Source organism: Strix aluco, chromosome 4, assembly GCF_031877795.1.
Source record: "Strix aluco isolate bStrAlu1 chromosome 4, bStrAlu1.hap1, whole genome shotgun sequence".
In the NCBI taxonomy this organism is placed as follows: Eukaryota; Metazoa; Chordata; class Aves; order Strigiformes; family Strigidae; genus Strix; species Strix aluco.
This window is the reverse complement of record NC_133934.1, coordinates 16,716,189-16,742,257: the sequence shown is the minus strand read 5'-3', so window position 1 is coordinate 16,742,257 and position 26,069 is coordinate 16,716,189. Positions and strand designations below refer to the sequence as shown.

Genomic DNA, 26,069 nt, shown 5'->3' with positions numbered 1-26,069 from the left:
CACTGATTACTGTACAGGGAATCTGTTTGAAGGAGGTATCTTAACATTTCCACATTAAAATGCATCGTTCTGAAGACACTGCTCAAGTATTTCTGGAGTAATGAACAGGACTATCTGTAGAATTCTGCAGGGTGGAATCTGGAGGGGTTTTTTAGGATTTTTTTTCCTATTTAGACAAGGTATAAAGTACTTCTGTATCTAACAGTGCACTATATTCCTCAATATGAAAATGTGAGCAGTTTTTAGAGGGAGGATTTTTACAGGACGTCAAGTTTTTATTCCCAAGCCACAACTTTTGTTAAAAAGTGACCTATAGTGGTTGTCATACTACCAAGAGGTGGACCCACTGAGCCTGACCGACAGTGAAGAACAATATTTATCTTTAGCATTCTCAAATCTGACTGTTCTTGGAAAGGATTTTTCTCAAACATAAAAATGTGTGTGTGTATTCTAAACTCAGTTCTTTTGTGAAGTCAAAATGCAGTACTTCTATCTCTAAGCTTAGCTGCGAGCAACCCTCAGCTTGTATTTCTAATAACTTAAAAATTTAAAGCATGTCAATATGTTATGTATCAGATAAAACAGAACTTTCTGAAGACAGAAAAAATTATAACGTCTCCCCCCCTCCCCGAAAACAGAAACGCCACTAAAGCCATTTTTGGTCAAGTAATCAGGAAAACATCCTATTCTATATAATTATAGATAATTATGTTGTAGAACTTGAATGCTTTGATTGGAATTTTGGGAGAGGCAGGCACTCTATTGTGAAACAAACCTTAAGAGATAATGCCAAATGTTAACAAGCCTCTAATATTGCTAGCTATGCAGTCACGGCACTGTTTTAAGTTTACCTACAACTTGTAACTGAGAGAAAATTCCTGTTCACCTTAGTGTTGGAGAATTGTTTTGGAATTAGTTTGAAGAGGGTTATTATAGATGTTAAGGGCAACTAGCACCTAACCACAATGCATCCAAATCAGTTCTTGGACAAGCACACTTAACGTGAGATTCCAGTTCCGATAGAAATGCTTCACAAATCCAGCTCTACCAATTAAAACTGACAGGATTTAATACTAGAATGAAAGAAAAAATAAGATGAGGCCTATATAACTTTGGTCTTTCATAACCAAGCAGATGATCAGAGCAAGATGTGGCTATAATGCACTAGCAGGTTAAGGTGGATATGCTTTTATCCCGTTTCTTATAATTAATATTTTGTTCTAGGAAGAAAGGTAAACTTCCATTTTAACATGGGATCATTATGCTGCTTGATTAAAACCGATAGCAGAACTGTGGTAACCCGAAACACAGTGCTGTCTCTGGATACAAATTCAAGTAATTTCGGGCAAAACCCCTGAGAAGGCAACAACCTTGACAGCTTTCCCATCTGAATCTACTTTCGGTGGCCTGTGCCCGTCCGGCCGAGCACGCCCAGGGGTGCGAGGGCAAGCTGGAGGCTGGGGCTTCCCGGGGACGAGGCACCGGCGGCGCCGGCCGGAGCTGTCAGCCTCATTGTTCCGGGGACACCGCGCTCGCTACGGGCGGCTGCGGGGGGGCGAGGGGGACATTTTCACGGTGAAACTCCTTCTTGACACGAAAAGGAGCGTTCACCCTCTTTTAGAAGAGGAAACCCCCTCCTCTCATCCCCAAAGGAAACGACGTCCCTGGGTAGCCGACGGCGCACCGAGGAGAGCCGGTCACAGCCCAGGCGACGCGGCCGAAGAGGCCGTTCCGCCACCTGCCACCCGGAACGGGCGGGGAGCAGCGGCCGGGCGCGGGGCGGGCCGGGCCGCTGCCAACCGCCTCCCGGCGCCACCGCCGCCTGCCTGGCTGGCCCCGCAACGGGCGGGCGGCGCAGGTGCCTTCCCGCCGGCCACCGGCGGCCCTCAGCCCGCCGAGCACGGCGGGGCGACAGCGGCCGGGCCGGGCCGGGCCCCGCCCTGCCTCCGCCGCCGCGCTCGCGCCGGGCTGTCACCGCCGCGCAGCCTCGCCCGGCGCCGGCAGCGGGGAGAGAGAAGCCCCACGGCTCCCCGACTGCCGAAAGGAGGGGAGCCGACCCCCCCCGTCCCCGCCCCCGCGTCCTCCTTCCGTCCCCCTCCCCTCGCCGGGGCTCGCCCCGGGCTCCCCCTTTCCGCCGGGGCTCCCCCTTTCCGCCCCGGGCTCCCTTCCGGAGCCGGCTCGCCCGGGCTCCCTGCCGCCCCGCCGCGGCTGCCCGGCCCTCCCGCCGCCGCCCGGTACCTGGTGGTGGTTGTAGGAGTTTCTCTGCTGCAGGAAGGCGGCGGCGGCGGCCGCCGCCTGGTGTTGGTGCTGGAGCTGGGGGCTCACAGGGGATCTCCGGTTCTGCTGTTGCTGCTGCTGCTGCTGCTGAGGTAAATTCATCTGCGGCGGCGGCGGGGGGGCGGCGGCCGAGAAGGGGCTGCTGAAGGGCCCGGCGCAGGGGTTGTGAGGAGACACCGGCGAGAAGCTCTGGAAGAAAGCGGGGTTGATCGATGACGGGATCCCCGGGTAGAAGCTGGTCTCAGATTCCGGGCTGGGGGGCGGCATCGCGCTGATCTGCCCGCCGCCGCCGCTGGAGACCGGAGGCTGCTGCGTCTGCTGCGGAGGCGGCGACGAGGTCTGCACCGACCAGGGGGTGCCGAAGCCGGGCAGCGGCGGAGGAGGAGGGGAAGCCGCCGAGGAGGAGCCGCCCCCGCTCTGGTGATGGGGGCTGGGGATCTCCGGGCTCTGCAGGCTGCTGAAGCCAGAGCCGAGCCCGCCGGGCAGGAGGTTCCCGGGGCTGCCCAGCAAGTGGCTGTTCGGGGGGGACTCCATGGGGGGCAGCTTGGCTCTCGCCTGCAGATGAGGAGGAGACGGAGGCGGATTCACGCAGGAGGCGGCGGCCACCCCCACATTGGGGTCCGCGGACACGGATCCCCCCGGGCAGGAAGGGGCGAGCCGCTCTGAACCCCCCCTGTCCGCGCCGCCCTTGTGCTCGGCGGGGCTGAGGGGCCGGTGGTGCGGGTAGTCCCCCGTCCGCGGCGGCTCCGGGGGGCGAGCGCTGAGGAGCTGGAGCTGCTGCTGTTGCTTGTGCTCCTGCTGCTGGTACTTGTCAGTGGGGTGGCTGAACTGCTGCTGCTGCTGCTGAGGGGGGTGGTGATGATAGTCTGGGGGGTGGTGGTTATTCAGGGGGTGGCTGCTGCCGAGCTGGGCTGGGCTGCTGAGCTGCTGCTGCTTAAACTCTTTCCTCTTCTGGCTCAGCTGAGGAGGCGGCGGCTGTTCCTGCTGCGGTGGCTGCTTGTTTAAATCCTGGTGGGGGCTGAGACTGGGTTTAAAGTCAGAGGAGGGGTGGCCGAGAGGGGGGTGTCCTGATGCGGGGCTGCTGCCCAGCCTCTCGCTGCCTGGCTGCTGCTGCTGTGTCACCCCCAGGAGCAGCTCATCCTGCATGTTTTGATGATGCGCAGCAGCGGCCGCCGAGGGGAACAGAGAGGGCGGCGGCGGCGACCCACCGGACACGCCGCCGCTGCCGGAGGAACCGGTTACAGCGGGTGAGAAGGGGCAGGAGGAGGAGGAGGAATGAGAGGCGGCTGCCAGGGAGGGGAAGAACCCGGCGGAGCCAGCGCCTCCTACACCCAGCGGCGGGCTGGGGCTGGAGGCCGCCGTCTACGGGAGCCCGAGGCTGTGAGCCCCCCCCGCCAGCGGCTCAGCGAAGGGGCGAACTCCCTCCCCGGGAGCCTGAAGAGACAAAGATAATTAATAATCTCCGTGGGGGGCGGGGGGTTAAACACACGCCTATCAGAAACCACTATAAGCCAAAAAAAATCGCCACTTTCTAGAATAAAGCCCTCTTCCTTGCCATAATCTCCACTACACTGGTTTTAAAAATATGGGAGCCTTTTCATAATAAATAATCCTACTCTTATCAGGGCTTTTCTTATTTTTCCCCTTCGAACCTATCGGGACCCCCGGCAGGGCGGCCCTTCCCGCCTACACTCGCACCCACACTAATCCGCCGGATAATCAGAAATACCCCCGGACAGGTCGTTCCCCCTCTGACAGCCCCCCCGCTCCCCGGTAACTCCTCCGTCCGACTCCCGCCCCGGCCGCTACACCGCAACGCGGGGGGGAAGCGGGGCGTCCCCTGCCTTGGCACCGGAGGGAAGGGAGGGCGGAGGCCGCCGGTACCCCCACACGGCAGGCGGGCGGCCACCGGTTCCGCTCCGGGGCTCCGCTCACCCTCAACCGCCTCCCCCGCCCCCACTGCCGGCTCTGAGCCGGCTTCAACGCCCTTAAGAATGCCGGAACATCCGTCATAGTGACGTCAGGGCCCCCACCCCTTGCCCGCCCCGCCGGCCCCGCCCCCTCATGAATAATGCATTGCCTCGGAGCCCGCCCCTGGCGCTGCTCCGGGGGCGGGGGCGCTCGCGCTGACCAACGCCCACGCAGCCGGTGCCGACGAGCCGGGTGAGCGCTACCACGTAAGCGGGGGGAGGTGGCGGCCCTGCAGGGACGCGCTGACGCTCTGCCGGCCGTTAGGGTGAGGAAGGCACTCACGGGGCTTCGGCGACGTGTCTACCCTCAAGCGGCAAACACCTGCCATAAAGTGATTCTGTTTCGTTTTGCGGCAGCGGGTGCGACCGGCGGTGACCTCCGCAGGCGGGGGGGGGCGGGCGGTGGTTTCTCCCGCGGTCTGCGCTCCCGTCAGCACCCGCTCGGGGAGGGGCGCCCCGCCCCGCGCCCCTCATTTGCATTGACGCAGGGCCGCGCGCCACGGGCGGGCGGAGGGGGTGGGGCGCGAGCCCGGCGGCACGAGGCGGGCGGGTGCCGAGGCCCGGCCGCGGGAGCCCCGGCCCCGCCCCGGCCCCGCCCCGGCCCCGCCCCCTCGCGCCGCTTCCTCCGCAGGCAGCCTGCCCAGCAGCGCCCGGCAGCGCCCGCCCTCGCCCACCGGCGGGGCTGGCCGGCGGCGGCCGGGGGCTCGCTGTCTCCTCACAGCTGCTCGGCCCGTGTGGGGCAGGAGGGGCAGGCCCTGGCCGGCACAGCTGTGGCCTCCTGTGCCCTCTGTGGCAGGGATGCGGGGCCGGGGCGCTCTGCCCGACTTGGGCGCGCCTGGCCCTGTAGTGCAGTGGAGAGTGTCAGCTCCCGGGTGAAGCTGGGTCAGTCGCCCCTTCCTCTCCACCCGTATCCTGCCATCAAACCAGGTCACTCATTTGTTGGACTCCTCAGAGACGCATTAAGTGCTCAGATCGAGCCCATGCTGAGGTGTGGCAGCACTTGGTGGTGCCTTTTGAGGTATTTCCCAGCAATATTAAAGGTGGGGTTTTACCCTTTCCATCTCGTGGAAGCACAGCTCTTGGCAACTGTTCAATGCAAACAAATAAATAGTTTGGCAACTATAGATGTAATGCTGTTGTAGATATCCCTGAAAAGAGTAAAATAAGTGAGCTCCTGTTGTGCTCTGGGAAAGCTGTAGTTCAGTGAGAGAATTAATACACAGCTATTGAATGTGAGAGTACATCGGGGAAGTGTCATTATATGCTTGACCTATTGTACTTTTCTCTAGGCATCCATTAGTGGCCACTGTCAAAGACTGGATGGCTGCTTTCCATTTGGCCGATGGACCTTTGGTCTGACCCAGTGTAACAATTCTTATTTGTTAAATCTGTATGTGTTTGTTATATGCATATAAAATATAGAGGAAAAAAAATTGGTTCGGCATCTGCAGTCATCTCTGATGTGATCGTGAACCTATGTGGGTGTGTGTATTTGGGTATCTGTGCCAGCTTGCAGGGTTAAGATGAAAATACATTCGCAGCATTGAAGAATCATCGATACATACTTATCTTTGCTGTGTTATGGCTTAGTACTTCAGAATTATTCACTGTATTGACATCTGTTTCAAGAACTCTGCAACCGTCTGTCTTACAAGTGGTAAAAAATAAGAGTTCAGACCAAGGTGCCACAGATGATCACACGCTGAGTAAATGTTGCTGGCCGAGTCGCAGTTCCTCTCTGAATAGTGAGTTGCTTCATGGCACAGTCCTCATAGACATTAGTTTTGTGAGCTGCAGAACTGGTAGCATCTGGCTTCCCTTTGCGTTCGTGTCGTACGCCTGACATTCAGTTATGTGCAAGCCTGAACAGAAGCTGTCCTCTACCTGGGGCGTTCTTGGGCGTCTAGCAAGGGTGGAAACAATGCTGTGCTGTTTCTCTCCTGTAACCAGCTGCCTATTTCTACAAAGTGTGTAGGAACTCGGGTTTTTTTGGTAAGCGGTCAGCTTCTCTGTCCCACACCTTTAAATCAAGACCAAATTCTAGCGAGTCTTCCTTCAAAATAGCTAGATAGTGTCTTCAAATAGTATCTGTGATTAGTCTTTTTAAATCATCTGAAAGACAAGAGTATTCACATCCTCTGTGACAGCTTATCTCTGATATGGTGCATGTATCTCTACCCCAATTGTGTATGTTTATTAAAACAACTATCATGGAGTGAATCTCATCTATTTTTACCCATGTAAGAAGTAAGCATCAACTCTGCATTAGCTGCCTGATCTTCTACAAACAAGACAGGTGCTACCAAAGTATGATTCATTCTACCCTAATGCAGGCACCTTTAGAGAGAGAAATCTGATCTCTCTTTCTCTGCTGATAATGAGGAAAGCTTCTGGCTATATTTTGCTGCAGAATCCAGGAGGTCTTTGGTTCTCCTTGGTCTTGCGGCATATGTTTCCTGACTCTGATACAGCTGTACCAAGTCAAACCAAGACTCCTTCAGGCTGTATATCCTGTCTCTTCTCCCTCTGATACAAGAACCCCGTGGTGTGTGCTGGGGCCACAAATTTTGGCTTCTCCACCACCAAATCAAGTCTCTTATCTGGCACCTTGGTGCCGTCAAGAAGTGCTGAGTCCTGTCCTTGGCGCTGTTTGTTTTCTCTTTCTAGTTCCCAGTTTATTGATTTCTGACCATTTGGCCTTCGCACCCTCTTGCTTTAATGTTTTTTTTTCTCCCTTGTAATCCCTTGATTCCTTCCTGCTTTCTTTTATCTTAGCTGCTCCTTTCCAGGGAAGGTTTGAGAGCTTTTTTGGATTGGGCTAGTAGGAAGGTAATAGTGTCTGAAAACAGATGCCTAAACAAATGTGTAAAAACAGGCTAAGCATCTATAATGTTTCCTTCAGTTACCTCAACCATTTGCAACTCAGCACTTCCTAGATTTGCCTTTCCAGACCTTAGGGGATATTGGGATGCTTGGACTCCACGTTCCCCGATTGTTACCAGAAAGCGACCGTGTGCTTGGGCCTGAAGAAGAGAGTATGCTGGCAGAGGCCCCCCCCCCATCTGAATGACTTGGGGAGGTCAGGGAGCTGGGATGAGTTGCTTAGACTTGACAACAAGCATTACAAGAAGTGAATGCCAAGCCATATGCAATATCACTGTACATAATATGTAAATTGAAAAAAACATGTTACAAAATAAGCTGTCAGTACAGTAAAACCAAATATACCTAAGTTATAGTTGTTCTTGCAGCCATTAATCAACCTGCTGCTGTGTATTCATTGCAACAAACGTGCCAGGCATCAACTTCACCTAGGAGGCCTGTGGCGGAGCTGGAGCTGACAACTCTCCTGGGTTTGTCAGTGCCTGAAAGACAATGATCATCTTATTTGTCTGGTGTTCTGCATCATCCACTGTGTGCTAAATTTTGTGTGGCAAATTGAACCAGCAATGCTATGGAAGAGAAAACACAAAGACAAATCACAATAAACTATTTAAAATAACACTATATAAAGACAAATCAAATAAACTGTAAGTATTACAAAGTAGCTCTTCTGGTTGCCATTTGAATGACATGAAAGCTATCATCAAGGCAGTGGCTTCTGAATTTTGCCCCTGAGTGGTTATCATCTTTTCTAGAAATTACTATGCACAGGTTAAGTTCCTTTCTTTTTATAAACCCAGGAGAATAACACCTGCTATTGGCCAGTGTTAGTGACAGGATATTATTATATGAGAAAGGATTTTGACCCACCGTTGTATTTTTCTGCTTGAACAGAAAAACTTCAATCATCAGTTCTAAGAACTGAAAGGGATTGTGCTGAGGCTGCCTGCTTCAGAGCCATCTGTGGGTTTAGCTTCTTTTAAAAAGTGTATGTTCTTGGGGGTAGGGTCCATACTTTTTCCTAATCAGATACCACTAGTGTTACAGTTTTGGGGAACATATAATAAATCATGAAACTGGTAGAAATTTACATATAGTATGTAGACTTTTATGTGCATGCAGACTTACTTCAGTGCTTCCTCATTTTGTAGATTAAGATGAACACCAGAATATCAGGAGCTTAATGTATAAAAAAGAAAATAACTCTGACTGATGTTAGAATCTGCTATTTCCCTCCTATTAGCTAGTTGGAAAATCACTGTGGCTGCAATTCTTGATATGGGCTGCAAATAACATGTACACATGAACATTATCTTTGCTTTCATTTCAATACTAAAAGCAGCTTTTCTAGAGAATTTTTGCATGTTATAGTTAAAAGTAAATGTGGCTACAGATAGTACTGACTTCAGAAAACCTTTTTCCTGTGGAGTGGCTCAGCATAGAGACTCATCGGCTGCTTGTAATGCAACAAATTGTTCTTTCCACAGCCCACAATATTTATAGGCCTTTTACCATTTAGAGTGATTTACTACTCCATTTAACCCCACTTCCAAGGATCTACAGCTGAAAAAAACCCCAGGGGTTTTGATATCAGTTGCTTGTTTTCTCTTTACCATTTTACTTTTCCTTCTCTCTTTCCACATCATCTTCTCTTCCTGGGCTCTTTACGTAGCTCTGTCTGTCCTGCACTGGTCGCAAGGGCTTTGCAAAGAGATCTACCTCGATCTTTCCTATGATCAGGCTGTTTAGAGAAGTACACAGTCTGCTGTCCTGTGGTCTGTGACATGTGTCTGCTTCGTTCCCTAGTTTAAGCTTTGAAACGGGTTTGCATATGCATTCCAGGAACAGCCCATTGTTCTAACTGGTAACAAAAATATATGATTCATGTAGTTTTGCTAGAGCTGCTTCCTCTTAACCTTAAAGCTGATTTTTGTTAATGACTTTTTCCTCCCATGGAAACATGGAAAACAGTCTGGGACTGCATGTTATTCATATAGAAAAGAAGATGATGAAGTTTGACATTTCACAGGCAAAAGAGATCTGAGGATTTTTATCAGTGTGTTTCATTTACTGTTTTTCTGTTCTTGATTTCTTTAAACTCTGAAAATAATAATCATTCTTAGGAAGGAGGTAGGCAAGTCTTTTTCAGCAGTGAGCAGTCTGTTGAGTCTCAGTAGTTTACCTTTTTTCCTGGTAGTTTTTCTCATGAAAAGAAAAAAATATGAATTGCTTAGATATTAAAAAAATGGGAAAAAAAAACCTTTGTTAGATCAATGTGTTGAATTAAAAGTAGTGACAAAATTTAACAACAGGGACTGAGATAGTTTGCTTTATCCTGTTCTTCCCATGCCCATGTTATGGTTTTATTTGTTTGTTTGTTTTTAAAGATAAAATCTTAACATTCACAGGAGATGGGCAGCTTTCTTCCTTTACTCAAAGCCTGACTTCCATCATGAGAGCTATGCTGTCTGCTGGAGTTGAAGGATATGGGTTCTGGTCACAAGAATGCAAAGCAGTGATCTACTCTGGTTTTTATCATTTTTGCCCTGGAGTTTAACCAGCACATTAGACTAATATTTTCTTGCTTGCTAGTGGCAGTTTCTGTTTCTTTTTTGTTTTGGTTTTTGTTTGGTAGTGGAAGTCATTAGAGTTTCTCCCAAGAGAATCAGTGCCAAAGTAAACAAATATCTTCATGAAAGGAAAATAATGTCTGTGGAGTATTCAGAATTCCATGTTTTACAGACAAGTATTTATGGCAACCAACTAGTGAATTAAAGTGAATGAAATCCTATTTCTAGTTTGCTGCTTCTGCTGTGCTAATTGAATGTGGCAATTTCTGTTAGTTTCTCAGCTATGCAGTGCAAGTTCTGGATGTTAGTTGTAATTTAAGATGAAGGAAAATACAAGATGAAACTCACTTTAGAAAAAGGATATTTTTTTTTTTTATTGTTGGAAATTGAATAGTGCATGTAAACCTCTGGGGAATTGCTATTGTCTCTAAAATGTTCTGCATGTGGTTGGCAAGAACAACAAGGACAGAAGAAAGTTCAGCTAAAAAATTCATAAAGGCTGTCTGGTGGAATGCATTACAGTCAGCTGTATACCTCTGTGCTCTTATCCCTCTGAACTGATAATTTTTAGCTGAGATGAAACATTCTGAGGAACAGGAGGCTGGCAGATTTGCAGCATAGATTGTTTGAAGGTTTAAATACTGTGACTATCTCATCTTACAGTAAGTCTGTAGATATAACGTAAGCTGGAGTTGCTGAAAAGTGATAGAATGGCTCTGTGTGTACAGCCTACAAAACTGTGAAGAGCTTATTTTCTGTGTGCCGTAGAATCCTGCACACTTTCCACCTCCTGCCCAGGATAGCAATAATTCACCAGTGGAGCAAATACACTTCAAATTTTTTGAGGATGAGACCATATCTGGTTCTTTGTTTAGGCAGTGGCTTTCACAAAGGGGACCAGTGCTAACTGGGAACTGCTGCCAACACCATCATATGTTTCATGACAAATGCGAAGTGTTCGAAAAGTTGGCACTACAAAATAGAGATACTGTCAATCTCTGTTTAATTCTCAAAATGACTTGTAGGATTTTAAAGCTTGTGTTGCTGCTGGTGCACTCACGTATCAGCATTTTTAACAGTCCTTATAATATGGCTGGTTAATTTGGTTATATTACTAGGACATAAACCAAAATTATTCAGAGGATAGAGAATACTAAGGTTTTACTGCTGATTTTTTCCTGTGTGCTGTGTGCAGAAGAAAAGTTTGTTCAGCAGTGTGTGCCTCTATAGTCAGAACACAGTATTTTCTCATCTTCTTTTCTGTGTACAGCACAGGTGCAGCTGCCACTGTTTACCAAACATGAAGGTGGTGTTCACAGCTCTGGGGGTAAGTCTGGGTTCTGCTTTAAAGAATGCATGAGACATCTCTACTAATTGCAGGAATGTTCAGTGTATATTTATGTACCTGAATATTGTGTAGGAGGCTCCCAGAAATTTTAAGAAATGATGTCAGTGATCATTGGCTAGGTCTCCAGAAACTCGTGTAACTGACTTGTGCTAAGAATAACTGCATGATGCTTCCAGTGTTGGAATAATCTGTTCTGAAGGGTTGAGTACTGTAGTCTCACCGTATTTAGGAGATGAGGTAGGACACCCAAGGAGACTAGAAATTTTTGAGCAAGGAGGCTTTGAGGTAGAGTTCATTGAATCCTGTAGGTAGCCCTTACCACAGATGCAGCAGGAGGAAGCAAGCGTGTGTCTGTAGCTAGGTCTGCCCCTCTGTGGGAGTGTACAGACCACATAGCAAGTTAAACAGGAGGAGTATATGTTTGCACCTCAGCAGGCTGTTAAAGTAAGTGCTTTAAATTGCTACAAGAAGATGTATTAAAGTTTACTTATTAAACCTCTGAAAGGTGATAGAGGATCAGGTTCCCCTTCCGAGCCATAGCATCTGTGTTGTACTAAAAGCAAAGGCAACCTGATTTATATGTGAAAATGTATTCTCTTGTACTTGACCTATTTTCTCTTTGAGTGTAAGATGGATGTTCACTAATTTTACACCACCACCCACTGTTTCAATAAAATTATTTTCAACAGATTCTGTAAGAAATTTGCTGCTTTAATTAATATGGAATTATCTCAGAAATTAGCAGTACAGACCCTTCAGATTTACCATAGATCTAAAGTCAATCAATCTTATATACAGGCTAGAATTGAAGAAATACAGATTAAAATTAAGAAAACCATTAGCCATATCATTGTGACTAATTATGGCTATATATCCAGTAACCAAGGTGGGGTCAAAATAAGGCTGGCCATTGTGATATCAGAGCTCAGCTAGTCAGGAGCAGTTAGGTTGCTTGAGGGTAGGATGCTCTCCTTCCCAGTAGCTGAGGGCGCACAGCATCTTTTATGAAATACGCCAGCATCCGTGGCAGTAATGATGAGACTGGCCCGGTGATGAGGCAGTGCCTCCGGGAGGTAGAAGAGGCAGGCCTGGACGCAACGCAGAGTTGAACTCAGCTTTGCCATACAGCAAGTGAATGCTGTCTCAACACTTGGCTCTCTCTTAGTCATGTCCCAGCTACCTTCTACCTTCCCCAGCCCTGGCTTTTTTTTTTTTTTTTTTTTTTTTAAAGTTGTTAAATTGCATTTCTGAACAGTTCAGGGTGACTGATACCCAATCAGTCTTATTTTCCTGCTGGTCTCCCTCTTCCTTCTAAATACGCTTAGCTCTAGTAGGGACTCAGAAACAACAAGTCTTGAGTCCTCTCATAATAATTTACATCTCTGATCTAATGATCAATTGTAAATCAATGTTAAGCTTCATCACTTTTGACTATTCATGCTATTATGATGATATGAAGACATTGAAAAGCAATATGCTGGTTTCACCCTGTATATTTTGATTACTAAAACCATATTATTTGTGTGGGTCTTTCTTAGTGCTCATGTGTAACATTTTTAATAATGGTAAAGAAAAGAAGTCTAAGAAAAATCCCTGCCAAGAAACTACATAAAAGCTGAATGTATTAGAATATTCGTGTTAAAATATTTTAGAAGTGCATTAGCTATACAAAAAAATAATTGAAACATAGGAAATGTAGTGAAAATATAACTCTTCAATGAAAAGAAATATACTAAAAAAGAAAACACACAGTTAAAGTCATCCAGAAAACTTTAATTTTCTTCTATAATGAGAACCTGAGGGAAATGTGGAGTTAAATTTAGTTTCTTTCTGCAGACTCTAAATTTTTAACCCTTTATGCACAGGTCTACTTAAAAGAATTATGATTACTTGGATGCCTTAATCGTTAACTCCTCTACCTTCATAAGTTTAACTTTTTTGTAAGTTTAATCTAACTCTGAGCACTGGAAGTTGTGCTTTCTAACCACATAGCTAGAAGGTGAAGGAACTAGGGTAAGATCAACCCTATTATGTTCATCTTTTATACAGAGTATACAAAACCTACTGTAATTCTGTCATTTCTTCTCTCATTATGGTACTGAGAGCTCAAATCCATTTTTATGCAGGGCTTAAAACAGTTTACTGCTTAAGTATAGCTTACAGAAGCTACTTTGCGGAATTGATGATCACATATGCCACAAATCAATTGTACCCATGATATTAAAAGGGAAAATTACCTAGATCTTTAAAAATTCCCAAACCTTGGTAAATATCCTTGAGTAACTGTGATATCATTTTGGGTCACTGTGCTTTGACCAGAGGTCAATCAAAATGAATCATCTGAGGAACCTTTGTTTTCATATTTGTAATCTTTTTTTTGGTGCATGCTTATATAGTATGTTGTAACTGAAGAGCAGAAAACCTCATAAAATTTCTACATTAGGAAATCAAAGGGCTTCCCCCCCGCCTTTTTTTTTTTTTTTTTTTTTCACTCAAATAACCTCTCTTTTCAATGTTGAAAGGTCTTCTTTATATGAGGAAATTTACCAGAGACTATAGTAGTGTAATTATGCCTTGTGGATGCTTTTTAATCTTGCATGAATGCCATAGAATTCAAGCGTCCATATGGGGAGTTAGACCCATCAGAAGCATAGGGGCGTAATTATGCTGGTGAATTCTGTATGCAGACAAATGCTTTATGAAAGGGAATTTTATTTTGGCTCTTCACTTTTCAGCTTATTCATGTTCTGAACTAAAAGGAGTTGATCAAATCAATGAAAGTAATGAAAATTCAATGGTTATCAAGTAGACTGTCAAGTGCTGGGGAAATTGGAAAGTAATAAATGTATATGTTTCCTGATAACATTAATGTGAGCTTTTGTTCTTATTCTCTTGCCAGTGTTTGAGTTTGTGAGGGGTTTAGTGAAAGGTTAATAAACAATGTCTGTTCTTTGCTGAGCCTCATAAACTAGTATATCCAATAGCTAAACACTGGTAGAATATTAGAGATTCTTAGCCGTCATAAAAAGCAGCCGGGGTTTCAGGAAGATATGACACTGGAGAATTACTTGAATACCTTTTAGTCTCTGTAGGACCTCTGCAGCTAGCACTGAGCAGATCAGCCATTGAATTTCTATATGTGAATTTTCCTGTATCCCAGTTAAATTGTAATTCCTAGGACAGTAGTCAAAATGTTCTCTACAGAAGTAGGCCATTTACATGAAAATAACTTTCAGTAAGGGTGTAGTAACACTTTAATAGTTATTTACAAAATGTGCTTAGAGTAACAAGCATGTCTCGATGAAATTGCTGCATAGACTTTAAGACAAGAAGAGCCCAATCATTTTGGTGATGTAATGCAGTCCAACCTTAGCACTGACCACAGAGCATTGCTCTGTAAGTCTTGCTTGAAGACCATTATTTCAAGGTGAACTTAGAAAGATGTCTGGTTCATACGTAAAGAGTTCAGAGAACAAAGAGTCTGCCACATCTATACCAACACTCACTGTTCAGGTGAAGTGTTTTATTTGTGGTCTGAATTTAGCTTTGACTTAACTTGTTGAATCTTTGCTGGATTAAAAAAGCCTTTAGCACTGGACATTATTCAATGAAAATACTTGAAGGCTGAGATCAAGGCATCTCAGTCCTCTTTTGTTGTTAAGCAAATCTCATTGAGGTGCTTTAGTTTCTAACCGTAAGGCAAGATTTCTGTATCACCAGTTTTTCCTGTAGTTGCTTTCAAGTTTTCAAACATCCTTCTTAAGTATGGACGTCAGGGCTGTCAGCAATGGTATTATTAATGAGAGAATTACAGCACAAGCTGAACAAAAGCGTGCTCTCCCCTTTCTGTTTTTGTAACATGGAGGAAGACATAAGGGCAAATATATTGCTTCTACCAAATTTTAATTTTTCATATTTCTTGTCACAAGCCTCTTAGGAGAGATGCCTTGTAAGGGCTTCCACTGGATATTACGCTTTTCCAAGTCAGGCTTGTTAAAGGGATACAGCAAGGTGATACCTTGCTGTGATAGCCAGAATATTTGGTTTTGCCTTGGGTAATGTTGCTACAATGGTAATGTTTCTCCTGCTTCATATTCATATTAATACTCATATTCATATTAATATTCATATTCTTTGTATCTTTTAGAGTTGAAAAGACAGTCTTGAATTTTGTAAATATTGTTTATTTTTTGTTCCAACACGTAGAACCGATTTTTTTATGATTAATAAAGCATACATTTGTCATGTGGGCATGAATTAAAGTGAAGTGGGTTACAAGGTAGTGTGACTGTGCCATTTTCTTTATTTCCTACTTTGCCAATTTTTCACCTGTAAAATCTCCTGGTACTGATTTTTTGTTTTCATCAAGGCATGGCCCTGTATATTCACCCTATATATTCACCCAAGAGAGTGAGTAGAATTAGCCCAAAAAGTGTTTCCTGTGAGCTCAGTCTTAAAACCTTGCAAATGGAAGATGAGTCTGGTTTTGGCTACCAGTAGAACTCTAAGTTAACTATTTTGTAATGAATGTGGAATACAGAGGTTTTTGTATAGTGCTGACATGGTAATCACTGCAATGCAATGGTTAGGTCAGTGTTTTACAAGCATATTAGTATGTGGTTTTACAGTTGTACCCCATCACTCTGAAGCTGTTTCAGGCCTGCTGTGCAAGCAAACTGAAACAAAATATTTAAATTTCATTTTACTTAGAAATAATTTCCAGTCTTCAACTGTTCTTTCCAGAGCAGGCTGTGTGCTAGTCATGGTACGGCCTTAGCTAGACCATCTGAGAATTTTTTTTGATGTCCTGAAAATAATGGGATCGATTTTATTGTGGTTGTGTGGATGTGTGCAAGGGGCAGGAGCACTACAGAAATGCACTGAAAAGGGAGCAAGGAAGCCCATCAGCCTGAGGACCACTTGCAACGTGACCCTGAGAAAGAGGTGCTTGAAACTATGAGTAAAGAAACTATCTCCTGCTGTTTGCTTCCTTCTGTGGCTGGGGAAACAGCATACAGTATATGTGGTTTGTAAATAAATAGGATTGCACTGAATAAGTGCCTGTCAACAATTCAAGGCATAGCATACAAGACATCAAAAATCAGCTAATTGTTTCTATCTGTGTTTACTGACAAAGTTTGCAGTAGTGTCTTAGAAACTCCTCAGTGAAGTGAATGGAGAGAGAGCATATTGATGAAACTGAACTAAAACTACATGGCAAGTCTGCTTTTCAGTCTGGAGTCCTAAGTGAAAGTTATGTATTTCTAGTAGCATTGAGTATTTTTGTTTGTTTTGTGTTTTCTAGTCAGAACAAAACCTTGATAGTTACGGAATCATATAAAAAAGCCTAGGTTGAAAGGGAGCTCTGGAGATACCTGCCCCAAGCTCCTGTTGAAAGCAGGACCTTAGATGTGATGATCAGGGGCCTGTCAAGCCTGGTGATTTCCAGGGAGTTTCCTCACTTCTCTGGGCAACCTGTTCAAAGTTTGGTTGCTCTCATGATGAAGAATTTCTTCTTATATCCTGATGGGTTTCCCCTGAAGCAGCTTTTGCCTATAGCCTTGTCACTGGACAGTTCTCTGAAGAGACTTTCCATCATGTCTATAACAACCATTTAAGTGTTGAAAGACTGTGTTCAACCCCCAGCTGTCTCTTCTCCATGCTGAACAAACCCAATTCTTTCAAACCTTTCTTCATCTGTCAAGTTCTCCAGTACTCTAATCATCTTGATGGCCCTCTGCTAGACCTTCTCCAATTTTTAAATGTCTCTTTTGAGCTACAAGGACCAAGACTGGACACAGTATTCCAGATGTGGCCTAATAAGTGCTGAGGAGAGTGGAATTACCACGTCCTTTGATCTGCTGGCTGCAGATTTACTGAGGTTAGCCCGCAACACCATCTGCCTTTATTGCTGCAAGAGCACGAGGCTGGCTCGTGTTCAGCTTGCAATCTACCGGCATTCACGAGTCCTTTTACCCCCAATAATACTACTTCATTTTTGACTGACATATAATGAAAGCAAAGCATAGAAGTTTACAAAGCTTCTGGAAGAAAAGGGAGGTGCTTTCCTTATTTTACCCTAAAGCTCAATGATTTCAGCCTTCTTCCACAGTATGGGAGACCTGGGTTCAGTTCTTTCCTTCTTTTGAAGAGTTGGCCCCATGTTGCTCACAACCCTGAGCAGTGCCCTCAGGAGGAGGCTGTAACAAGCCACAACATATTCTGGGGTTCCTTCAAACTCCCATGTTGCCACAGTGATATTTTTGTTTAATAGACTTTTGCTGTTTCTTAGACTAGGAACTAAATGTGTCATACCTCCTCAGGGATTATTTGTCATTTGTGCACTCTCTTCTCTTCTTGCTTTGTTTCAGAAATGCAAAAGTCCGGAGAAATTCCCCAAAACTTTTGAGAAGAAACTGTGTTTGCCCAGCTCCGGTGTGATCCTTACGACATACTACGTCTTTGTGTTTGTTTTTTTTCCTTTGATGTGAATGAACTTGCCTGGAGTTAAGTGATTAGTCATAATGGCTCCATCTTGGTAGTGCAGGTGAGTAAGTGGGGCTACCTGAATTAAATTTTTTAAAAAAGGTACTTATTGTAATACTTTTTGCTTTGAACATGGTGGCACTTTGGCCTTTTTATTATTTTTGTACCTCATACAGCTTCATCTATACAATATAGTAACTTGTGGTGGGATAAGAAATCTATTTGTTTTGTTTTAGAGGAGGCAGGAAATATCTAAAAATATTTTCAAGTACTCTATTTTTTTAATGAAAGAAAGCTGGGTGTAATGTTTGATGTACTGGCTAATAAAAACTTGATCGATATTCATTGCTACTCTTGTTTTATTTTAGAATCCAAGTGCCAGAATGAAAAAAAACCCCAAACAAAACCACCACCATTAACACTGGCAGTTTACTTGCACAATAAAAATGGTGCAGTTGACTTCTCTGCATTATATTGCACTTGCAGATAAAGTATGAAAAACAATGATAATTTGAATTTAATTACTATCTTAAAAGGAAAAAATATTTCCATAGTACTTTTTAAAGGTAATTTAAAAAAAATAATTGCAAAATTTTAAGTTAATTAATTTGGTATTTCTAGTGTAGCATGAAATCGGCACAAATTTCCATCCATTTTACTAACAGCAAAGCACGACATGAAACTGGTGGGCGTTTGTTACAAGCATGCAGAAGACAAATTCTGTCACAATGAAGAGCACCGCTTTCTAGGACTTGTCCACAATGTGTGAGGAAAAGATGGATTGCCATCAGTAAATCCAGAATGAGGACTTCTTCTGAACATCATTAAGAAGAAGAATGCCTTCAATTTTCTAAGGATCTAATTTCAGGAAGATCTCAGGGATATTGTAAGATGGAAATGTCTGCATTAAGCATGAGATAAATCAGTGTTGGACTTTCTGATGCACCAAGCAGTGTTAGCCACTGATCTCCAAAAACTCACGGGTACCACGGTACCTTCTACTTTGTGGAAATAAACGTTGGCACCAGGCAGCATTATGTGAAACATAAAATCAACCAGTTCATCAGAACAACTTGTTTCCCTAACTGAGTGCTAAAAGGGTGAGTTTTAATGGAAAATGGGACTTCTCAAGGAAATCCTGCTGGGTATTCTAAAGGCTACACTTTAATGAGCACACAAGTAAGTTACCTTGGAGAGGAAAGCTAGGCTAGTAAAGAAGCCACAAAGGTGATAATTAAACAAGAAATCAATGTTAAATATGGAAGAGGGGGGCATAACTGGGAATGAAAATTCAATCTACAAAATGTAAATGACTTTCAGAGAAGATCAAGATAATAAGGAATTATTAGTGGCCAGTAGAATTTAAGACAATAAGAAGGCATTACCAATGTATTAGGAACAAAAGAACAATGAATCAAGTATAGATTTCAGTCTTGCAGAAGAAAACAGAACAGATCCAATGGCTAGAAATCAAAGCTTGAAAAATTCAATCATTATAAAGATGCAGTAAGGGTGATTACACATAGGAATAATTTCGCAGTGTAGGTAGGTGGTAAACTTGCCATTGCTAGGACTTTAATCCAATTGGATACACTTTAATCTGACTCTGGGAACAGGATTGTGAGCATCTCTGTGGATGGCTGCAGAGGTCATTTCTTCTGTGCAAGCTGTACATCTGTGAATTTATATTTGTTCTTCGTCACTCCCTTCTTTTATAAACTGTTGAGAAGAACAGAGCTCTCATTGCCCTCAACATGTTCCACACGCTGAGCTCTGCGTTAAGACAATGACTGAAAAAAAAAGTCTCATGCTTCAGGGCTACAGCTGGCTGCCTGCAGAAGGCGAGAGGCTGATTCCCTAGATTAATTCTGGATTTTTTAATTTCATTTTTCTCTGAAGTCTTAGGAACAGGCATGGCTGGTTATAAAACCTTGGAGACAGGGTCAGTTCTCTGCAGTGAAAAGGAGTTCTCTCTTTTAGATAGCTGCTATCTTCCAGCTGGCTGGGGAATCAGACAGTTTCCTCCCTAAGTCAGGGTAGCAAGGACTTTGAGGTCTTTTTGCTTTCCTCTTCATTATGACATCTAGGCATATCTGAGATCGTAATTATGATCATTTGGGCATATCTCATATAATCAACTCACTGTTATTACTGGAGCCTGGGCCAGAGGCATCACAGTCTTTTTTGGCATTCATATTAGCTTAATTTCTTCAAGACTGAATTTTATTATTTTTTTTGCATAACCCAACTCACTGAGGAAAGCAGTGGTAAACGGGTGAAGTGTTAACGTCACATACAAGACAGCAGGTTGCCTGTTCTGGTTTAAATTCTACTGATTTATAAAGATCTTGCTGGCTTAATTTTGCTGCAGTAAGAGTTACAGGTGACAAAAACCATTTCTTTTTTCAAAAGGGGCTGATGCCAGTCGTGATGCTTGATGGAGTTGCAGAGCTGCCACACAGGCTGCTCGAGTGCTGCTTTGCTGGCTGCGTGCAGCAGCTAACAAAGGGTTTCTTGTGCTTGCAGCAGCGTTGCCTCCAAGTCCAGCTTTCCTTCTGCAACCCTCCCTGACTTTTGTTTAAAAAACCTGCCCCTAAAGCAAAAATAAGAAACCTTGCTAATGTTGCAGTACCAGAGAGGGAGGATGCAATAGTTTTATAGTTTTTCTTATTGTTTTGGTTCTGTTGAATTGCAAATGGCAGTGAGCGGAAGGAGTGATGTCGGGAGTTACTGGAAGCCAGGCTGTGTATTATCATCTCCTAAGAGGCAAACGGGTCTGCCAGGGTTCTGCCTGGTGGCCATGCTGGGAGGTGGCTCTGGTCTTACACTACTTTCTGTTGCACACATGGGAAAGTACTTGCATGCTTCACTATTGCAGGGGCTAAACCATCACAACTATGAACCTCCTTTCTGTACAGAAAGCTGAGGCTGTCAACCGACACCTATTATCATCCTGTGAAGTTGTGAAGAGACCTGTTGTTGCATCTACATCAGCATGTTTTCTTCTTAAGCATATGAATAAACGGCAGCCTCCATCTTATGTGAGCCCTTATTATTCTTTTTGTGGGTCCAACGGAGGGACACGTTTTCAGTTGTTACTTCTTGTCTGCAAGTGGAACTGGCACTTGCTCGTGTAAATAAACATACTGGCTTATTGCATAAATCACCTTACGTAACATCTGTCATATGGTTTATCATATGTCGTTGCTTTGCATCACATATAACATTGGCTTATGGTATATATATGTTTAATCATGGACTTATCCCATCATCTAACAGGTGACTGAATACAGTCACCTGTTATCTGTAGCTCTTTGTGCTTGTACAGCGGTTTGTACACAGGAGCTGCAAGCAAAGGTAAGTCCGGCTGGAAAATTGGAGATAGATGGATTGAGAGATATGAAGGGAAAAACCCAACAGATCCAGATCATTTCTTGAATGGCAGAATTAATGAGGACTGGTTTGCTCTGGCTTTATATCTCTTGAGGTGTGATAGACTTATGTTTGTCGCACAGAAGTGCCTTCTACCATGATACCTTCCAGTCTCTCTGTGTCCTCATAGTGAGATGCCTCACTTCCCTTCAGCTTCTCTGCCATGGAGTAGCTCTTAGTTTTTTCCATGGCTTTTAGCTACCGTTGCTTGGCCTCATGACTGGGAGTGACCCAGCAGATGCTGTTTTGGAGATGCATGCATGCGTGTAAGGTGGCCAACCTGTACGTGTCCAGCATGGTCAGCAGCTGCTACCAGCTGAACCTAATCGACTGCCCTTCTCCTCTGCTGGCAACAAAATTAATGACTTTGGGAGCTGCCTTCCATGATGTGCTGAATGTACTAGAGGGCTGTTGTAAGATCTTACTATCTTAAAAACGACTATGCTTTTCAGTTTGGTTGAAGCTGAACAGACATGACAGAGAGACAGCGTGATGCACGCAAGCTTCATTTCCTCAGGAAGCCAAGCTAAAAAAAAATATCTGCCTAGGAAAATTTTCAGCCAGCATTTGAGAAGCTTGCCGTTAATTATCAAAATGAAGAAGCAGAGTGTGCTAACATGGTGTTGATTCAAACCATCAGAATCAATCTCTCAATAAATAGACCTGCTGAAAAAAATATGTAAAACACATCAGACTTGTGTGCTGTTCCTTTTTAGCTTCTGTGTCTGGCCTTGTCATAAGAGCCTCCAATCCTAAAAAACACCCTCCTTTACCCAAACTCTACAGGATACACAAAATTTAGAAGGAGTGTTTTATTCCTAAAGTGTCAGACAACCTCAGTCTTTAAGGTTGTTTTTTCAGAGCGAGTAAATCGAACTAGGTCAGCCTGAATTAGGGTGATGTTCTTCAGAGTTCTCCTGTTCCTGGTGCTCATGGGGCTCAGTATCTCTGGAGGACTGCTACTCTGCAAGGTCTCCTGCCAACCTTTCCTCTCAGCCTTTGTTGCTCATAGAGCTCCTGCCCTGTGAGAGACGTATATACACATGCTTTGCAGAGCAGTTTTGGATTCATTGATGCAAAAAGATGAAGAAGTAAAATATGTGTTTCTTGTATCACTGTTTCTATTGCTGTAAAGTCAGTATTTTAAAGGCTCCAAAGTCACTGGAAATGGATTTTTGATTTATTATGAGAATCAGCCTTCTGGTGTTTATTCACTTGCTGTCTACCTTCTGAAGGCCAGTTGGGAACTACAGCTTTTACAAATCATCCCTTGTATTTTGGGTTAATCCAGGCCTTCCTGCACTCTACTTGGTTGTTGTAAATGCAGTTTATAATTTATACAGAATGTGGTTCATCTGCCCTGTGACTAGGAAATGTTAAAAGAAAGCATTCAGTCATAGTTTATGCATCTGGTGATGCAGACTGGGGTTTTTAAAAGAACCCAGAAGAATTAGGCATTCAAATTTCATGAAAATGCTGTGGAAGGGAAGCATATAAACTCTATTAAAAAGCTCAGTCATTATCTATAACTCTTGTTTTTTCTCCAGTTTAATTTGCGTAAGCTTGTTTAGGGGAGAGAAGTGGACGGGGCTGGTTTTGCACACCTTGCCTTCTTCTTAGTGCTGAGGCGCAACCCTGCCATAGAGCTTGAGCATGCTGTGGCTCTCTCACCTCTTCCGTTTTTAACTGCAGCTTCATGAACCCATCTAACTACTAATTTTATAATTAAAACCTTATTTTTATAACCATAGAAATGAATGTAAGTATCTGATCAGTAAAACAATACAAATAGTTTGGTGAATATAATGTTGAACATATATTATCCATATATATATGATATTCTGGGGATGATTAGTACCTTTTCACACTCTGAAATGTTCAGGGAGACAAAGATGAATAAAAGTCAGTTCAGAAATTAAAATTGTACTGCAGAATGTAAAAGAATTGGATATATTGCATTTAAATACAATGCAGTGTGACTAAAGGTTACATGTAATATACAGTCAGATGTCTAACAACACAAAAGCTTCCTCTATATGCAAGAATCAGTAAAGTACAATATAATAAATATAATGAAGAACAAGATGAGAGATCAATTGGAGACACAGTCAGATGAAGAAGAGTAAGTAGGAGTGGAGTTTGTTCTGAAGTCAGAAGGGATTGCTGCAGCAGTGCAGAATATGCTTGCTGGAGGAAGGAGTTAATTGTGCCAGCAATGTTCAGCCCCTATTTATTGCAAGACAGAATTAATGGCTTTCCTGCCTGGTGCTGAAAATAGAAGTCAAATTTAAGTTGTTTCTTGAAGGCAGATATAATTAGATCATGAAACTTCTGGCTTTTGGGTCTAAATAATAGGATAAGAATGGCCACACTAAATCAGAACAGGGTACGGTCTCTTAACTGTTTCTTAGGGGTGAGAATAGGACAAGCACGGAGTGATACTTTCCCCAATTTCCAGCTGTGCACAATGCACATACTACTTAAACTGTAGATTTAAGTGCATTATATATTAGCCCTTGCTGAATCCTTTCTTTATAGATTGTTCTAATTATTTAACCCATTTATATTTTTGTTAGTCACAGCACTCTTGTAGCAATAAACTATCCAGTGTAGCTATGAATTGTATGTAAAAAATATTTGTTTGATTTAAACTGCATTATTTGGTGCCTGCTAAGTCTTATGATGTGAGGAATAGTGGACAATTGTTCCTTACTTACTGGCTATGCTATTCTCACTTTTATATACATTTATTTCCTCTTAGTTGTCTCTTTTCCAAGTTGAAAAGTGCTTTTATCCATCCTCATACAGTTAAAGTGGTATACTGCTATTCCTCTATGTTATCCAGCATACGTCATTCCTGCTTCTAATAAACCTTTGGACATGGATCAATCAGACCTAGGTGAGGTATTGCTGATGTGGATGCAGTCTGGATTTATACAGTGGTGTAATATTTTGTCTTTTGACTTTTCATCCTTACATAATGATTTGTAACATTTAGTTTGCATTTTCTGTCTGACAGCGAGCACTGGACAGATTTTTTCAGAGAAGTCTCAAAAGGGAGTCTGAGATTCTTCCTGAAGTGATAATAAATAATTTATTTATTGTTTATCACTGTGTATGTGCAGTTATTTTTTCCCCCCATGTGTATTATTTTGCATCTATCAATATTAAATAATGTCTACATTTTTCTTGCTGAATCACTCAGTATTCAGTATAATGACACCTTTTGAAGTATTGACTGTTCTGAGTAATTTGTATCATCAGCGAACTTTGCCATCTCATTATTAATTCCCCTTTCCAGATCATTTATGAATATACTGAAGAGAACAAGTTCAAGTGCAGATATCTGATCGCTTCTCTCCCATGGTGAAAACAATTTATTACTACGCTCCAACACATCATTAATCTACTAAAGAATTTTCATCCTTCTGATAACTTAGTTTCTTTAAGAGCCTTTAGAGAGAGATCTTGTCAAAACACTTTGACTTCTGGAAATCCAAGAACATTATAGCAGTCTGCATTCCCAAGCTGGCTGACTTCTTTAAAGAACTATTAATATCATCAATTTCATCAACTGACAGTAAATTGAAAAGCCCAAATTTAGTCAGGTTTTTCCTTCTGCAAATATTACATTATTTGTATACTAAGAATTATCTACAAGTACTTTCATGATTAGTACCAAGGCTTCTAGCAGTTAGTGACAATTTCTGCAGAAAAGTTATTACTATGCTGCAAGAAACTCCAGAGCGAGGTGCAGATTTTCATTGACCCTGAATGGAGCATGGTTTCTCTGCGATAGAAGTCTTCTATTTATTTTTTGTAAATGACACATCCCTGAAGCAACAGCGAGGGAATGAAAGTTACATTTTATCACAGTAGCATTTGCAGAAAAGTGAACTGCTAAAGTCCCTATTCATAATGAAACCTGGGCCAGCCATGAGTTCCTAAAAAGCTTACCTGCAGGTGCTTAATTTTTTTTATTTAAAAATTTATATCTGAGCTTTATGAACTTCTGATTAAACTTTTAAAATAAATTAAGGGTGAGAGGATTAGACGGGGAATTGGAAATGAACCGTGGTATCTTTTGCCTCTAGCTCATCATTTTGAAGGCAACCCAAATGAGATGTGACAAAGTGCAGCGTGCTCTTTTCTTTTTGCTGACCTATGTGTAACTGGAGTTTGGTCTCTGCCAAGTTCTTTGTGTGTGAATGGCCACATCACTATCCCTGCTACTGTAATTAACACTAATTAGTCCTTTATTGGAATTTAAAATAAATAGGCCATGATTTAGATATCACAGAGACTAAATTATCTACTTAGATGATCCACTTGGACTAGATGAACAGCCTGCTCCCCCCAGCCCTCATCTTTTCCACCATTTGACAGAAGTTATGGATAGGTTTTAAGTGGCTGGTATGTCCAGCTCCCATGTTGTGTCCTATTTGAAATTTAAACTGTGAAATCCTGTTGAAGGTCAGTTCCTGAGTGTGAGTCGAATGAAACTGTGTTTTATTCTGGTATCGGTCTTAGTTGCTATTGGACACTTCCTTCCTGGCCTCTTTGGAGATGTGAAGAACTTCAGAGGAATTCCTCATCAGTAGATGTTCAGAGAGTTGCTCCTACTTCTTCAACCCCCAGTCTAAACTTCACACTACTCCCTCTCAAGAGAATATATTTAATCTAGTTGGCCCTTGCTTATCACAACTCTGATGCTGCTGCCTGTTACACTGTCTTGCTGCCAGAATATCTTCAGACCTGTAGGTACTACCAAGTCGTTGCTCCTGGTCTTCCCTCGCTTATATAAGACATCATGCACTAATAGATGTCCTGGGAGGGGAAAGGAAAGTGAACTTTCTTGGAGAAACATTGGATGCAGCTTAGCATTGGCACATGTGCAGTCTATGGGTGGTGGTGACAACACTACCCCTTTCTCTTTGCTTGATTCTGAAACCCCAGCTGGTTCTTCTCTTTTCCCCAAAGCATCTACTGGATTTTCTGTCATTGCTTCCATCTGAAATTTTCTTCTGCTCCTTGTAGAGAAGAGGGAGGCTTGGCAGCTGGAAAAGGTCCAGTCCTTCAGCCACACTGATTGCAAGTGGTTTC

At 43.4% G+C, this 26,069-nt stretch overlaps 1 protein-coding gene and 2 long non-coding RNA genes across 7 annotated transcripts in view; 2 read left to right on the top strand and 1 right to left on the bottom strand.

The window, feature by feature from the left end:
• The window catches only part of CPEB2 (cytoplasmic polyadenylation element binding protein 2), a 55,853-nt gene extending 52,430 nt beyond the window's left edge, over window positions 1-3,423 (bottom strand). For both annotated transcript variants that reach the window (XM_074822147.1, XM_074822148.1), the window contains exon 1: window positions 2,239-3,423. In XM_074822147.1, the coding sequence (XP_074678248.1) occupies window positions 2,239-3,423 (1,185 nt within the window). The remainder of the gene's footprint in view (window positions 1-2,238) is intronic.
• LOC141922641 (uncharacterized) lies at window positions 2,250-3,898 on the top strand. The gene is made up of 2 exons (XR_012623037.1): window positions 2,250-2,369; window positions 3,406-3,898. It is a non-coding gene; the product is annotated as an uncharacterized LOC141922641 (long non-coding RNA).
• A 477-nt stretch (window positions 3,899-4,375) lies between these two features.
• Window positions 4,376-24,074, top strand: LOC141922640 (uncharacterized). 4 transcript variants are annotated; one of them, XR_012623034.1, is made up of 4 exons: window positions 4,376-4,440; window positions 10,971-11,027; window positions 17,420-17,595; window positions 18,200-24,074. It is a non-coding gene; the product is annotated as an uncharacterized LOC141922640 (long non-coding RNA). The 4 variants fall into 4 exon arrangements; XR_012623033.1 differs by having other exon boundaries at window positions 18,156-24,074; XR_012623036.1 differs by lacking the exon at window positions 10,971-11,027 and having other exon boundaries at window positions 18,156-24,074.
• Window positions 24,075-26,069: the final 1,995 nt, after the last annotated feature.